At 45.3% G+C, this 16983-nt stretch overlaps 1 protein-coding gene across 1 annotated transcript in view; it reads right to left on the bottom strand.

Annotated features, from left to right (window-relative positions):
• Window positions 1-16436, bottom strand: part of LOC147885013 (Peptide chain release factor 2) — a 28344-nt gene extending 11908 nt beyond the window's left edge. The window contains exons 1-5 of the mRNA XM_087397450.1: window positions 15521-16436; window positions 15229-15441; window positions 14946-15047; window positions 14092-14229; window positions 13671-13972 (exon numbers count right to left, since the gene is read on the bottom strand). Coding sequence (XP_087253576.1) covers window positions 13671-13972; window positions 14092-14229; window positions 14946-15047; window positions 15229-15441; window positions 15521-15883 — 1118 coding nt within the window. The 5' untranslated portion in view covers window positions 15884-16436. The remainder of the gene's footprint in view (window positions 1-13670; window positions 13973-14091; window positions 14230-14945; window positions 15048-15228; window positions 15442-15520) is intronic.
• Window positions 16437-16983: the final 547 nt, after the last annotated feature.

Raw genomic sequence — 16983 nt, 5'->3', positions numbered from 1 at the left:
GGATCAGTTTGGGTTTGATTTTTCAGCTCGCACATCATGGTTTCATAACATGGCACTTCAGCTTCCTGATGGCCCAATCGAAAGGGGCTTGTAGAACTTGAAGATGATCTTGACGAAGATTTTGTAAAGACCAAAATCCAAGAATTGGAAGTTTTTTGAAGATCCCACGATTTCAGCATCTTTAGGAGGGCCCACACTTGACTAAGCAAGTGATTGTTCCTAAGGAGCTAAGCCAATGCCGTTCCCCTAGTCCAATACCTTCCCGATACCAGCACAATTCAAAGAAAAGGGAGGGGAGCCTAAAGCATGTATCTCGAGCACATATCTATGACTCTTCATCTTCTTCAAAGAGATCCTCTCGACAGTCGACTCCACCATAGGGGGTAAAGTATGAAGCGAAGAAGAAAATCTCCAAGCCCTAGCTCATCATCTTCTAGCAGCTCTTCTTCCTCAGCATCTAGGGAGCGATCTACAAGCAGAGATTTTAAAGAAGGTGGCAAGTCCATTCGTTTCACCCACCAGTACGTATGGTAAGAGTGAAAAAAGCTTTACATTCATCCCCCGCTTTGACATAGCTTTTAAGATAGGACATTATCAAGAGAAGTCAAATCTGAAGATAGCAAGTCTACATCTTACAAGCAGCGCAAGTGCATGATGGGGAGCTCTCCTTGTTGCAAATGAATCACCAGACCAGTGGAAAGACTTCAAGAAAAAGTTATATAAGCAATTTTGCCCAAAGACTTATATGATGATGTTCATGCAACATGCAAGAGCTTAAGCATGACAGCCTCAAATACTACTAGGATCTCTAATAAGAAGTGTTGGTCAACTTATCTTCAGATTACCCCCTTCAAAGATATCTCAAAAAAGATAGCTTTGGAAGCATAGGGCTGGTTTACAACCTAGTATTCATGCCCAACTGAGTATTGATTCAAACACAAAACTTTAAGATTTGATGCATTCAGCTCAGTGGTCGAGTTAATGAAAGAAGATTTACAATGGGCAGTAGCGGCATCAAAAAGCAAGAACAAAAACACCATAAAAAAGAATGTGGTATCAGCACAAAGCCAAAAGAAAGAGTTATTAAGCAACTAGCAATCCCCAATTTCTGGGGCAAACATAACAGTCTGCAGGCCAGCCAAAAGGTCAGCCAGCAGGGTCAAACAAGTGGCCAGAAAGGGCCAGAAATGGCCGACCAAATTTAGGCCAGCCAGCTGGTCTGGCCGACCAGAACTGGCCGACCAGCTGGCCGACCAGCTAGCAGGCCCACCAACCAGCTAGGTATGGCCTATAAAGGCACAAGCCCCCCACACTCTCATAGATAGGACCGGACCTGCAGCTGCTCCTCATCTCCACCATTCTTTGCTGCAGCCCCGCCTGCTCCATCTACCTCTCCTCTTCAGATCTACCTTCTCTCTGCCTCTCCTGGCTGCCTCCTCTCTGCCTTCTCTCTGCCTCTCCTTCCTGCCTCCTAGCTGCTCCATCTACCTCTCCTCTTCAGATCTGCCCCATCCTGCTTCAGATCTGCTCCTCTGCTCCTCCTGCTCCAGATCTGCCCCATCCTACTCCAGATCTGCTCCTTTTCTTCATCATGTTGCTATTCCATATGGCCTGAAGGTTCCTTCCTCAGAGCATGCTGGTTTTCAGCCATTTCCTAGGGCAGCTCTAGCCCTTCATCTTCTTCGTCATCATCGAGCTACACAGAGGACTGCGTTTCGCTCCCTCTGCTGCTATCTTTTCTACTGTTTCTCTACATGGAATCATCTTTCTGATTCACCTCAGCCACGGTCCTTGAGACACACCGGCTTGAGGTTCTTGTATTCAGTTTTTCATATTACCAACAGGCACTATGTTTTCTGAGTTCCGTTCTTCAGTTGTGTCTCAGTATTGTCTATTTTTTTGATCGCTCCACTGCAAACCCTATCGTTTCTCTATATGGTATCAGAGCCATGTTGATCTAAAGACCCCAGATCTCTGGTGATCTAAAGATCCTGCTTCTTCATGGAGGCCATAGGTATGGGGAGCATCACTTCTATGAACATATCAGTTTCCTCTTCATTCCACTGCGCACTACGGGAGAGAACTCCATCTTCTACTCCCATTCCTCCCTCCCTTTTCGGTTTCAGGCTCGACACTCCCCCATCCTTCGAACAAGGAGGTCATGATCCTTCACCTCTACCAGATCTCCGTCGGCATCAACTTCCACGATCTACAAGTTCTCCCTAGGTGGGACCCTTTTTCTATTCAGATGTGTCTTGATGACTGTTGTTTCGATTCTTCTACAGTCATGGAGGCGCGGATAGACTCCTCTCTCCAGAGGTCCAAGATCGGGCACACATTGGTTCACTGTTCAGCTACGATCTCTTCCTTTGGCAAGAATCCTACCATCTCTGGATTATCAGTGCTGCTACGACATATTTGCTTTTCCCTCCACCTTTCGGCGTTGAGAGGGGGTGGCTTATTCTCTCAAGCTTCACAGTGTTCTTAGTTCTATATGGTATCATACGTGTAACTCAGGCACTTGAGGAAGTGAACAATTCCCTTGCAAGGGCACTCCTCTTGTGACTTCTCTGCATTTTTTGCATTTCATCTCTAGGGCATTTCGCAGGGATAGCCACCACCACCGTCGACATCCCTACACGAAGCTCCAAGCACACAATGTCTACCCCTCCAAATTGGCAATTGAGAGGGGGTATTAAGCAACTAGCAATCCCCAATTTCTGGGGCAAACATAATAGTCTGCAGGCCAGCCAAAAGGTCAGCCAGCAGGGCCAAACAAGTGGCCAGAAAGGGCCAAAAATGGCCGACCAAATTTAGGCCAGCCAGCTGGTCTGGCCGACCAGAACTGGCCGACCAGCTAGCAGGCCCACCAACCAACTAGGTATGGCCTATAAAGGCACAAGCCCCCCACACTCTCATAGATAGGACCGGACCTGCAGCTGCTCCTCATCTCCACCATTCTTTGCTGCAGCCCCGCCTGCTCCATCTACCTCTCCTCTTCAGATCTGGCTTCTCTCTGCCTCTCCTGGCTGCCTCCTCTCTGCCTTCTCTCTGCCTCTCCTTCCTGCCTCCTGGCTGCTCCATCTTCTCCTCCAGATCTGCCCCATCCTGCTTCAGATCTGCTCCTTCTGCTCCAAATCTGCCCCATCCTACTCCAGATCTGCTCCTTTTCTTCATCATGTTGCTATTCCAGATAGCCTGAAGGTTCCTTCCTCAGAGCATGCTGGTTTTCAGCCATTTCCTAGGGCAGCTCTAGCCCTTCATCTTCTTCGTCATCATCGAGCTACACGGAGGACTGTGTTTCGCTCCCTCTGCTGCTGTCTTTTCTACTGTTTCTCTACATGGAATCATCTTTCTGATTCACCTCAGCCACGGTCCTTGAGACACACCGGCTTGAGGTTCTTGTATTCAGTTTTTCATATTACCAACAGGCACTATGTTTTCTGAGTTCCGTTCTTCAGTTGTGTCTGAGTATTGTCTATTTTTTTATCGCTCCACTGCAAACCCTATCGTTTCTCTATAAGAGTTTTAGCCACAAACGCGGAGGGGTGAACCAAAGCCCTATACAGGAAAGCTGCACTCACTCTAGAACAAATCAAGACCTTCCGAAAGGAGGGGAAGCATTGTGGAAGCAAGACAGCAAGAATTAAAAGATCCAAGAATTAAAAGAATCAGAAAAAGCCAAGAGCACCTCCAAATCCTTTGGCGGGAGGAAGAGATTAGAATTTCATATCAAACCAACACATAAATCTAGACATGCGGCTAGGGATTAAGACTGAAGCGTTAGGACAGTCCCTTATTGCCCATCAAATTTTCGAAGGAGAGTTATTACCCATGACACCTCTCATTGGAAAGATCAAGATTCATATTCAAGACTACGTGGATCATGAGAACTTCATGGTTTCACCTTTGGACCAATACGATGTAATTTAGGGATGCCTTGGTTCTATCGAAAACAAGTTCATCTCAAGACACTTGTTTTCAATCAGAGAGGAAAAAAACATTGCATTGTTGCTAAAGGGAAAGGAGAGACTATCCCTATTGTATCTAGTATTTGCGTTCGAAAATTAATAAGATCTTCAATTTCATCTTACATAATTCATGTAAAGGAAAAAGAACATCCTTAAGATCAAGACGAATTTCAGTTCTTAGATGCTTTAAAAGATTGTTTTTCAGCTTCGTTGCCAAAACCTATCTACAGAGTGGCCAGAGGATCATGTTCTGGAACTCACTCCAGGAACTAAGCCCCCGAATCAGCGACCTTATCAGGTGAGTGCAGCCTAGACCGAGGAAATCATGACCCAGGTACAAGATTTTACTTTCCAAAGGACTTATTCAAACTAGTTCTTCTCCCTTTTGCTCACCTGTGTTATTGGTTCAAAAGACATATGGGTCTTATCAAATGTGTGTGGACTATAGAGCCCTCAAACAAGATGATCATCAAGACTAGATTCCCCATCCCACATATTGATGATGTGTTGGACCGATTGAAAAGAGCCACTATTTTCAATAGGATTAACTTGAAGAGTGGTTACCATCAGGTCAGGCTTCATCCTCAGGACATCCATAAGGCAGCTTTTTCGACAACTTTTGGGTTATATGAGTTCCTGGTCATGCTCAACAAGATAATGGACCGGATTTTTCGACCTCATAGACACTCCTTTGATGACATCCAGCACAAAAGACAAATAACCACAGTTTTTCAAGAATTAGAGACAATAAGCTTTTTATTAATGGAAAGAAACGTGTTTCCATTACCTTGGCTACATCAGTTCCAAGGATGGCATGCAAATGGCGCGAAGATCAAAGCCATCCAGGAATGTGTTGGAAAGGTCGCCTCCGCATCTGTAAGGCCTCATATGAGGAGAGCATGGGGGGGTGAATCTAGGGTTTGAGAGACTGACACATGAGCAGCAGCATGGCTGCCATGTGGGCAAGAATCAAAGAGATGGAAGGTACCCGGAGCTAGGATGGATCTGCAGCAGCAAAAGGTGAAGCAGTAGCCAGCACAAGGGACCCAGAATAAGAGGCGATCACATGGCGCTGACATCTGCAGGGTGTACGGCTCTGTACAGTGCTGGAGAAGGGCCTGGCAGAGGCACAATTATGGCGGGATGTGCAGGCGCAGGTGTGGAGCAGGTTTTAGGGCCTGTTTGGAGGCCCTGGTTTAGGGCTGGAGAGTGGGTACCCAGGTGGGCAGGAGCAGCAGCAAGGAGGGCTGCAAGGGACTAATCCTGGGAGGGCATATTTATATGCCCATATGGGACCGCCAGGCAGGCCTGCCTAGGGGCTGTACCCCTGCCTTGAAAGGAGGGCCAAAGTCCTAGGGTTGTGGGCCAAGGGCCCTTGTAATGAGAGCATTTAAGGGCGGTTTTCCAGCAGACTTGTCTGCCTGTTCAGGTCGGCCAGAATGATGCTGCTGGTCGGTTTTTTGGAGCAGGCCTTGGGCCTATATACAGAGGCCATTGGGCCTCATTCATTCAACATCTGGAGCAGCCCTCTGACAGCAGACAGGAGCAGCAAGAAGGCTAGCCTTGGGCCTATCCACAGGAGGTGAAGGTGACCCTGAAGGAGCTGCAGACTGAGCTTGAGTGGCAGCCCACCTAGGCTGGTTTCTAGACAGCAAGGTGGAGAAGATCTTTGGACTGAACGTCTACTTACGCTCGAGGTGGAGCACGCGGGCTCGAGTCTAGAGATAGCCAGCAGATAGGAGGAGTACCTTGTGGTATAATCAAAGGACCACACCATTGGTGGGACTCTGGATCTCTCTCTTTTGTATTGTGTCCATAGCTTTGGACGGAAATATATTATTTTGGTGGTTTCTCTATCTGGCTGATTCATTGTCTATTGATGAGTCTACACATCTATTCTATGCACATAAGTTTGAGAAGTTTGTGATTCCACACAGTGTGAGCTCCTAGGCAATTCTATCAGTCTTCTGTTGTGCGTAACCTCTGTTGGTCGATTTCTAACAGAATGGCCCGAATTGCGAACGGTGCATGGCGCAGTTTTTTAGGGCTATGTTCATACTACAAGAGGTTCATCCGTTACATGACTTGACCAAGAAAATTGCAGTATTTTGATGGGGGGAGTGACAAAGAACAGTTTTTAACACTCTCAAGGAGAAGTTAACCGCAGAAAGGGCCCACTTGGGCTAAAGGCATTACAAGCGCCCCACTTCTGGTAGAAAGTGCCCTTTCTTTACTTTTTAAAGAAAAGCTCTAAAGCCCGCTTTTGGGAAAGCCAAGAAAGCTCCAGCTTTTACAAGCAAGGAGGGCAGCTTTTAGAAAGCAGGTGCTTTCTAGATACCCACCCTAGTCTATAAATTAAGGACCTCTAGGCTCTCAGTTGTATTAAGAATTGGACCCATACTGACACGACCCCAACACTCCTGAAACCTCTGATCTGCAAGCAAACACAAGAACACACCAAATGTGAGGAAACTGAGCAAGCTGCTCACCACCCAACCATGACACCCAAATCAGGAGATGTCCCCTCCGAGCCAGGAGCTGAGCTACTGGCACGAACTCCCAACCAGATCCTAACCAACCTGGTGTCCCATACCACCATGTGGCGTTGTGAAACCTAGGATCTGCTGCTGGGCCTTGGGCTACGCTATGATGCAGGCGCGTGTCCGCGACTCAATCCAGGATCAGACCTAGCACCTGGGAACGAGACTTGCTCCCATCGGCTCCCTAAGAACTGGTGCCAAAAATAGCAAAAACCTCTAACTGATTCGTACCCTTGCCACTCAACCCGAGAATCAAGCCTGCCTAGCTCTAAGCCTCCCCACGCTACCTGAGCTAGTCTTGTGTACCCAGTACACGTCGGATACCAATCCGTGCACATGACATACTTCCCCTCCTCTAAGAACTCACTCCTGAGTTCGCTAAAAAACCCGGGAATGTCCTCTGGAGGTTCTGTAATGTCTCCCATGTTGCATCCTCCTCAACACAATCCTTCCACTTGATCTTGTATTCCATGATAGTTCTATTACGAATCTGCCTTTCACGAAATTCAAGAATACTCTCAAGTTCGTGTGGTATAAAAGTCAAATCTATAACTTCTATTATCTCTTGAGGAGAAACAAGTTGATCGTCCGCACCTAGTAACTCTTCCAGTCTATTGACATGAAATGCTGGATGTACTTTAACATCAGGAGGCAATTCTAGTCTATATGCAATTCTTTTAATAACCTTGAACGGACCACAGTATCTGGGGGATAATTTCGGAACCAAACCAATACTTAAACTCTTGGATTCCTTCGAAATACGCAATTATACCATCGTTCCTTCGGAGAACTCTCTAGGTGAACGATGTCTATTAGCATAAAATCTGTCCCGATCTTGGGTACTTCTAATAGAGTCCTTGGCAAACTACAGCATTTCTTGCATGTCTTGCAAGAATGTCTTTGCAGCATCATTTTGGATTCCCTTTAACCCAACCATAACTGGTGACTTAGGTTGAAACCCATACGTAAGCATAAAAGGACTAAAACAAGTACTCGAATGCTTTGCACTGTTATAAGCAAATTCTATCATAGGTAGATAATCTTCCCATGAAGACTGTCTCTTAGAAACATATGCCCAAAGCATATCTTCAACCAACTAGTTGATCTTCTCTGTACTGCCATCAGATTGTGCATGATCTGAGGAACTCATACTTAGAGTAGTTTCCAACTTCTCAAAAACAAGTGTCCAGAAGTTACTTGTAAACTTTGAGTCCCTGTCGCTGACTATGTCAGAGGGCAAACCATACAACTTGTTTAAACAAGTGGTCCACAAACTCGTGAGCCAGCTGAACAGCTGAGATGGTTGTTCTAGTAGGTAAAAATCTAGCCATTTTTGTCAGACGGTCCACTATGACCCAAATGGAGTCATGACCCTTGCGCATTCTAGGCAAACCGGTAATAAAATCCATGGAAATACTTTCCCATTTATTACCCGGGATTTGCAATGGCTGTAACAAACTTGCGCTTCTAAGGCGTTCTGCCTTAGTAACCTGACAAACCCGGCAACCTACCACATAGTTTTCAATAAATGCACGCATCTTAGGCCAATAAAAGGTATGCTTCACAAGAGACAGAGTCCGATGTATACCTGGATGTCCAGCACTAGGAGCATCATGACACTCCCAGAGAATCTTGGATGGAAGATCCGAAACATCTAGCACACATATCTTTCCATTCTGGAACAGCAAGCCATTCCTAATCATCCACTGACCTCCCGCCGTGTACCATCAGTGGCACAATCCCTGAGTCCTGGTCAACCATGGAGCTCCCATCCTAGACTTTCTGCCAATAAGAACTGAAATGACTATCAGTTGCACAAAGCCCCCTCAAGGATTGAAATAGGTCTGAGGATATTTCCGTAAATGACATAGCATTTACAAACTTGACTCCACTTAAGGCATCCGCCACAATATTCAGTAAACTCTATCGATAACGTATTTCAAAATCAAAATCTTGCATTTAACTCTGCCCATACAGTCTTCCGTCCCCTCAATTCAGACCCATCACATACATACTTGATTGATTGATGATCGGTCAATACAAGAAACTTCAAACCATACAAGTAGTGTCTCCAAACCTTCAAAGCATACACAACCGCATAGAGTTCTTTTTCTAGTGTGGGCCAACGATATTGGGTGTCGTCTAGCTTTTTACTCTCAAAAGCTACAGGTCTACCCTCTTGGAATAAAGCTGCCCTAATCGCAAAATCACTCGCATCAGCCTCTAAAACATAAAGCCGGGTAGGATCAGGTAATGCAAGAACGGGTGCTTCCTTGATAGTTAACTTCAAGGTTTCAAAAGCCTTGTTCAATGCATCATTCCAAGAGATTGCCTGGATAGACCTGCATCCATGACATTTCAATATGTTTGTCAGAGGTGCCATGATGTGTGAATAATCACGCAAAGACTTTCGTAGAAAAACCGTGAATCCTAGGAAAGAACGAAGTTGTTTCACAGTCTGAGGGATAGGCCATTCTCAAACCTTCTGGATACGATCCAGATCAGTGCTAATACCTTCAGAAGAAATCTTGTGTCCTAAGTAAATGATCTCCTTCATAAAGAAGTCACATTTATTCATCTTGGCATAGAACTTATGTTATCTTAGAATAACTAAGACAATCCGGAGGTATCCAATGTGATCCTCTAGGGTTCGACTATATACCAAGATGTCATCTAAAACCACGACAATGAATTTGCCCAGAAAATCTCGGAACAAATTGTTCATCATTTGTTGGAAGGTAGCAGGAGCATTGGTCAAACCAAAAGTTAATACGAGAAACTCGTAGTGGCCATACCTAGTTCAGAATGCGGTTCTATCTATGTGTTTAGCATAGATACGGATTTAGTGATAACCCGTACGCAAATCAATCTTGGTGAAATACTTCGCTCCGGCCAAACGGTCTATCAAATCATCGGAACGAGGAAGAGAGTATCGATTCTTAATTGTCACTTTATTCAATCATTCATAATCTATACACATTCTCCACGAATTATCTTTCTTCTTTCTTAAGAGGACAAGTCCTCCCCAAGGTGATTTACTTGGGCGGATATAACCCATATTCAAATAATCTTGTAGCTATGAAGCTAACTCATCCTCCTCAAGCTGGCTCATCTTATAAGGTGGAACACTAATAGGTCGAGCCCCAGGTACTAAATCTATGCGATGGTCTACAGTCCGTTATGGAAGTAAACCTTCCGGCAGTTGAGCAGGGAAGACATCCATGAAATCATCCAACAACGTTCTCAATTCGCGGTATTCAAACACACTTAAATCATTTTTGCAAAACACACTTATACACATCATAATGAGAATTGTTTATTATATTCCGAAGCTGCATCGCAGATACAATAGGTCCCTGAGAAGAGGGAATATTATCACACTGAATACAAAATTGGGTGTCCTTATCCAAAAAAGAAAGGGTATGCTCTTTCCATCCAATATGAATATCGTGGGTTTTAAACCACTCTATTCCGATTAACAAGTCCATATGTTCCAAGTGCATGACATAGCACGTAAGAGCAGCTATGTAGTCTTGAATCCGGATAGAAAGTGCTTCAATCTTGCGATCCCAAAATTGCTTCCCAGCTGGAAGCTACACCTCGTAGGTGTGATCGCTATGTATCGTGAACAGCCCCATCTTCTGCACAAGTTTGTAATTAACAAAGTTGTGAGAGCTGTCCGGGTCAAAGAGAATATGAACTCTTTGGTCCCTAACTTCTCCATAAACTCAAAAAAGATCATGGGAACCAAATAACAAATTATTAAAAGTGCAATTACAAGAAAGTGGGCAGGTAATGACATTTACAGAAATACCTGTCATCGAAATTTGATTAGCTCCCTTAGCTTTGGTACCTGGACCCGCATGGAGCTTCGGTCCCTGAAGCTTTGGTCCCGGCGCTTGCATCTGGTTCTTGCACTTAGGACAATCGTTCCTTGTGTGGTCCTGCTCCTCGCATATGAAGCAACGTCCCTCTTTCTTTAACTTCAATGAACGAAGGAAAAGAGCACGACCATTCTTTGCCTGAGTCGAATGTTTCTTGGAGGCGTTGTCTATAGACTTCGACTCCCCGGTACCAGTGGTAGACTGGAAGAACTTCCTCTTATTCTTCCCACCCGTGTCGACAACTGTGGTTCCCTTTGCGTTGGCCATGGTATCATCATAGATGTGCGCGTAATTCATGGCCTCTTGCAAAGTGGTGCACTTGTTGTTCTTGATCTGTAACTTGTATAAGTCACGCAAACCATCCACAAAGAAACCTAACAAGGTCACTGGATAGCTCTAGTCTGCAAATCCCGAAACCTCTGAAGATAAACCTCAAAAGTCAGATTCACCTTGGACATATCGAGGGCTTTGAGCTTGCCTACGATATCGTAATCTTCCTCCTCCTTCAAAAACTTTCTTGAAGAGCCCTTCGAATTCTATCCATGTTGCAGGCTTTGGTCGAAGTTCCTTCCACCACAATAAAGCCTTTCCTGACATGAACCTTGCTGCAAGCTGTATTTTCTTGTCATCCGGGTAAGGGTGAAACTGGAAGTGTACTTGCCACTTGTGCAACCAAGTGTCAACAACCTCCTTGATACGAGACTTTTGATCTCCGGGAAAAGGATCTGGAGTAATGTTCGGACCTAACACTGAGGCCATGGCATCCACATGCGTGAGCGCCTGAACAGTGCTAGTCAAAAGTGTGAGTATAGTCTGAATCCCTTGGAGTTGCTGTGTCAACCCGTTTGATTTGTGTTGACCTACTCAAACTTTTCATCAAGAGCAATGGTGAATTCACTGAAGGCTGTCTTCGTAATCAAATCATCGTAGAGACTCTGGTCATCCTCCGCATGATGGTAGTTCATATCCTAGTCTCCCATCGCAAGCTCGAGGTCTACAGAAATCAGCCATAGTTGTAATAAACATGAATTTCGAAATCAGGGCATACCTGGAGAAAAAATCGTCCAAAATTCTCGCAACAGAAGTTCCTACCTCAGGAGTTGACTCTGATACCAGCTGACACGACCCCAGCACTCATGAAACCTCTGATCTGCAAGCAAACACAAGAACACACCAAATGTGAGGAAACTGAGCAGGCTGCTCACCACCCAACCATGACATCTACGGGATGTGATCCCGAATGAGGAGATGTCTCCTCCAAGCCATGAGCTGAGCTACTGGCACGAACTCCCAACCAGATCCTAACCAGCCAGGTGTCCCATACCACCAGGTGGATCTGTGAAGCCTAGGATCTGCTGTTGGGCCTTGGGCTACGCTATGATGTAGGCGCGCATCCGCGACTCAATCCAAGATCAAACCTAGCACCTAGGAACGAGACTTGCTCCCATAGGCTCCCTGAGAACTGAACCTCTGGGCCCCTTATATAGACTCGGGCCCCATGCACCAAAAATAGCGAAGACCTCTAATTGGTTCGTACCCTTGCCACTCATCCCTAGAATCAAGCCTGCCTAGCTCTAAGCCTCCCCAGGCTACCTGAGCTAGTCTTGTGTACCCAGTACACGTCGGATACCAATCCGTGCACATGACACATACAATGCTTCCTCATGAGCCACCTAGTACAAGAGATTTCTATTGCAATAAAGACCTACAAGGGGGCCAACCCTTATTTCTAGCCCCTAGTGCTCTCTCTCTCTCTCTCTCCTCTTGTCCCGCATTCTCTCTCTACAGAGAATTCATTTCCCAACCCCATCATTAATGTCATGTGCATGGTGTACCTAGGGTTGGATAGCAGGTGAACGTGGGTTACGCGATAGCATAGGGCTGGATGGCTATATTTAGCCGAGATTGCTATATATAGAGATTGATTCATATATAGTGCTCGCTTTGTATGGAGGGAGCTATTCATAGCATTGTGCTATCTATATAGAGGGAGGGCTAGTGCTATTGTGTAGATCAGTTGAGTGCTCCTCAACTGATGGATAGGACTTGGACCCAGGCCAGGACTCTGGCCATCTATATGGCGGATCATAGGTGGTGTATCGAAGGTCCTCTAGATGGGCTCAGGTGGTATGGGACGCCTGGGTTAGATACAGGCCTATGGATGAGTCAAACTGTAGCCCACGTGCTCAGGGGTGGTCGGGAGGATCGAGGTGCCTACGCTATGATTCTGGTTGGATTGAGGACGAGATTCTAGGTCAGTGATAGAGTCAGATCCTACGGGGTCGTGTCAATTAAGCTTCTTACTAGCTGTTCTGAGTTTCCAGCTTCCAAACGGACTCTTTATGTAAGTGCGATTCGATCCACGGTGTCGCAGATTATCTTCCCTTGCTGCGATTTGAATTCCAGCCAGTTCTAGGACGCATTTTCCCGCTGCGATTTGAATTCCAGCCAGTTCTAGGACGCATTTTCCCAAATTAACCTCGAAGCTGCGATTTGACTACGGGAGTTGAGTATGAGGTTTGGTTAAGGTTTTACTATCACAAGCCTTTCTGGCCCCTCTCGTTCTCCAGTAAAAGGAGATAGATTGATTGGTGGTGGAAACATGTATCCCCTGAACTGTGTAAAAGCATAGACAAACTATATCACCATTCTAGATTTCGCAACATGTATCACCCGCATTGCTCTAACTTGTTGTATAGCCAAGGCATTAATCTTGTTTTATAGCCAAGGCATCAATCTTATTAAACTTATACCTAGATGAGTTTAGGAACATGCCCAAATTCATCCTCTATAAACTGCACTATGTCATGATAAGGTTGAAAACCATAAACACCATCACGTATAGGAGGGACTAGCTACTATAGCATCCCCACTGACATCATCTGCACCCAACAGTGGGTGTAGACCATAGTCTAAACATATGCTCTCACACATACAAATCCACACACCCACACATACTAGAGCATCCATTTGTACAAAGTCTTCGTACTGAGTTTCTGTCGGCACTCTGGAGGTGAAGGGCAGCCATGACGAAGGCTAGGACTAAAGGAGAAGGCTAATCAAAAGGTGGTCCAAAATCTCTTCATTCAAGCTACAACTGCTTGTGAAGATTTCATTTAGTCTCTCCCAGACGAGCATCTAAATCTAGCTGATAGGGCAAGCACCACTTAAGATAGAAAAGAACCCAAGCCCATAAAAAACTCATATAAGAAACTTGTGGGACACCATATCATGATGAATAAGAAAAGTTCAAAGCAACACATGCTTAGGCCTACCTCTCAGATTGGCATTGAGCAGTAATGCCTGTCGGAAGGTGCACAATCCGGACAGCACTTTCCGTCTTATTCGCATGCTGGCCTCCAGGTCCACCTGAGCAAAAGGTGTCAATCCTGAGCTCTGCCTCGTTCACATTCACTTGCAACCCAGAATCAAGGATGGGAATCACTGCAACTGCAGCAAATGAAGTGTGGCGGCGCTTATTACTATCGAAAGGAGAAATGCGCACAAGCCTGTGCACCCCAGCCTCACTCTTTGCATACCCAAATGCATATTCACCATCTAATCGCATTGTTGCTCTCTGTTAACAAAGACGAAAACCAGGGGAAGATACTGTGAAAAGATCCATGGTCTCTCACATCCGAAATCATTGCTACAGTATCCAAGAGGACTGCAACAGAAAGCAAATTAAGGACATACCTTGATCCCTGCTTCTTCTCCATGCATTTCATCAACAACTGTAGTTTGAAAACCGCGATTTACAGCCCACAATTTGTACATGCGCATTACCATGGCTGCCCAATCCATGCTTTCTGTTCCCCCTGCACCTGCTTGAATCTGCTCGAGTAGAAGACAATAGCTACTTCAGTACAAAAGCTAAAATAGTCAAAGAGACCCTTAGTCACACACTATCACTTCAATCATCTCCAACTATGAGGAACACAAATCCTGATCATTAATAATTTAAAGTTAATGCCCTAGAGTGGGGACAAACACAAAAAGCACTGTGGGTCTTGGATTGAGATTGTGTACACTCAAGACAAGACAGCCTGGAAGGGATGGGAGAGGTTTAATATGTCTTTTTTGTGGTTTGGCTGCGGAGTGTTGCATGATGGGCCGAACTGCTCGCATGCGGGTAATTATCTGCGAGGAGTGTGGTAGGTGTGGACACAAAGAAACTAGATGTTTTGATTATTCACTTTGAGTGATTCGTCTTCACAGCCCACAACCATTCATGCAGCCAGCGATGTAACATTTTTGACAGCCTCAATTTTCAGGACTTAGACAAGACTCTCATCAGGAAAGGGGTCACTCATCATTGCATACTCAAGTCTTTGGAAAAGAATTGTAAAGGCGTCACTCATCATTGCATACTCAAGCCTTTGGAAAAGAATTGTGTAGTTTATACAATCTCCAAGTCTCTCACTTCCAAGCGAATGAGGAAATTTCGTGATAATGACTGATTGAACCAAGTTCCGCTTTTTAAGTATTGCAAAAATTGCCTAAATATGTAAAGAACGGGAGACTCAAAAGGCAGGTTAATTAGACCTAACCTCTAAGAAACATGAGCTTGAATCATGTTCTCCACAGAGTAATGCAGCTACCTCTTTTTCCTTTGCCACTTCCCTCAATTCTCCAAGAGCTTTTGCTGCGTCCTGAAGTAAAAGGTATGCCCTTAATCGTTGCCAGCAAACTCACTATCTCTGTTAGTCCTATCTTCTAGTAAAAGTCTAGATTGAGATAAAAGCCTTGACTTCAGAATGATTCTTGAAGCAACTCTGAAAATAGGTCCCTAAATCAAACTTTGAATCTCAATAACAGGAGAGAGGAACCTACAGCTTCAACTTGAGAATCTCTTTCTTCACGTGCCAATTCTGCCAATCCCACATGCTCTCCAAGCTCTGCTTCTAACTGCCTCACTGACTTCAGCCTTGATGCTATTGCACCCCGTTCACGACTGTGCTTTGCAGCCAAGTCAGGATCTTGCCAGAGGTCTGGATTCTCCAGGATAGCGTCCAGTTGCTTGATCCTTGACAGCATCTCCTTCCACTGAAAGCCACATGAGAATAAGTAAATGCTTGAGAAGCCCAAAGATTTAACAAAACGTTTCTAAGGATTTTCAACACACCCGCATTCTGCCCTTGATAAGCTGCACCGAGCGGGCGACGGAGGCCGCATGGCTGCGCCAATCACTCTCGCTGTCCTCGGTAATTTGCCATCCCCGTGCGACAATGTCTTCTGCCTTGAGCCCTCCGCCAGCGTCCTCGAAGACCGCATCTTCTGAAGCGTGAGAAGTCGAAAACTCTTGGAAGCCGTTGTAAGCCCAACTATTTTTACGCACGCTACCAGCGAAAATGTTCGTGGGCACGTAATGGCGAGAGAATCTGATAGGCGGTTTTATTGGAAGAGCAGGAGACACATGGTAAAGCGACCTTATTAATTCTCTGACCGGATGAAAAAAGCGTCTTTTTCTGGAGGAACGTATCATCATGGCTACCTGTTACTGAAGCCCCACAGGGAAAATTTTCCCAAGCTTTGAAGCTGCTGCCAGATTTGTTGTTGTCCCGAAGGAATGATCTGCTCGTTTTTTCTCCATAGACGGCAGCTCAGTTATGCATTCAACAATTTGGGTTGATATGGCCGATCAATCTCAGCCTCTGTCGATTGCCTGTTTTGCGCAGGTGATTCCCATTCTATTCATTCTAACTTTGTCGCTCTAATGCTACACAGTATCCTTGAAATCATGACTCGGCCTGGGCGTCGGGGGAACGTACTTGCAGGAACTCTGCGCCTGTAAAGAATCCCAAATGCAAGTTGGCAGGAACCCTTCGTATGTTCTCCCTTCATCAACATCAAAATTCTTCATGCACATAGCTTGGGCTCATGTTTGCCTGAGATTGAAATCCGTCAAAAGTGTTGCCTATCTGAATCACCGGCACTAAGTTCGCCGGACCTTTATCGGAATTACGGGCACACATGATCCGATAGACATACATACATCAAAAGATCTACATACTTGGCCGCTTCCTATTCGCACTCCGTTTGCATGGGTCATGCACTGAACAACCCTCCGTTTCTTTTCCGTTAGTATATCTAGTAGGACGTCAACAAAAGGTTGCCAAATCTTCATCCGAATCGAGCTCACATTTCTAGTGGGACGTCAACAAAAGGTTGCCAAATCTTCATCTGAATCTAACTCATGTGCCCAGGGTGAGAGCTTCACAACAAACTTTAACATCATGAGCTTCTGGAGGGGAAGCAGCATGCACCTAAGTAGTGTTGTCATGGACAGCTGGTTTTGGGAATTTGTATTTTCTTTTTCTTTAATAAAAATTTTATCAACTTGCTGCTGTAACTTATAGTACTTAGAGTTGCAAAGTAAGGTGAGTTTCACACTCATTTGTTGACACAACCTTAGAGTCTTTACAGAATGCCAGAAGCCGCCCATAGACGCTAGGGCAAGTTGTCATGGGCAAAGCCTTTACACATACACTACCTACGCGAACATGCATAAAAATTTTGAAGAGCCCATTTATTGGCTTCTTCTAGCAAGAAAGCGACCCATCGGCTCAAATAATGGGTGCCCATCAT

The sequence above is a fragment of the Dipteris shenzhenensis genome, chromosome 26 (assembly GCF_047967505.1).
Source record: "Dipteris shenzhenensis isolate YYH24624 ecotype China chromosome 26, Dip_SZ_1.0, whole genome shotgun sequence".
Lineage (NCBI taxonomy): Eukaryota > Viridiplantae > Streptophyta > Polypodiopsida > Gleicheniales > Dipteridaceae > Dipteris > Dipteris shenzhenensis.
The sequence above is the reverse complement of the archived record's forward strand: the minus strand, read 5'-3'. Positions and strand labels throughout refer to the sequence as shown.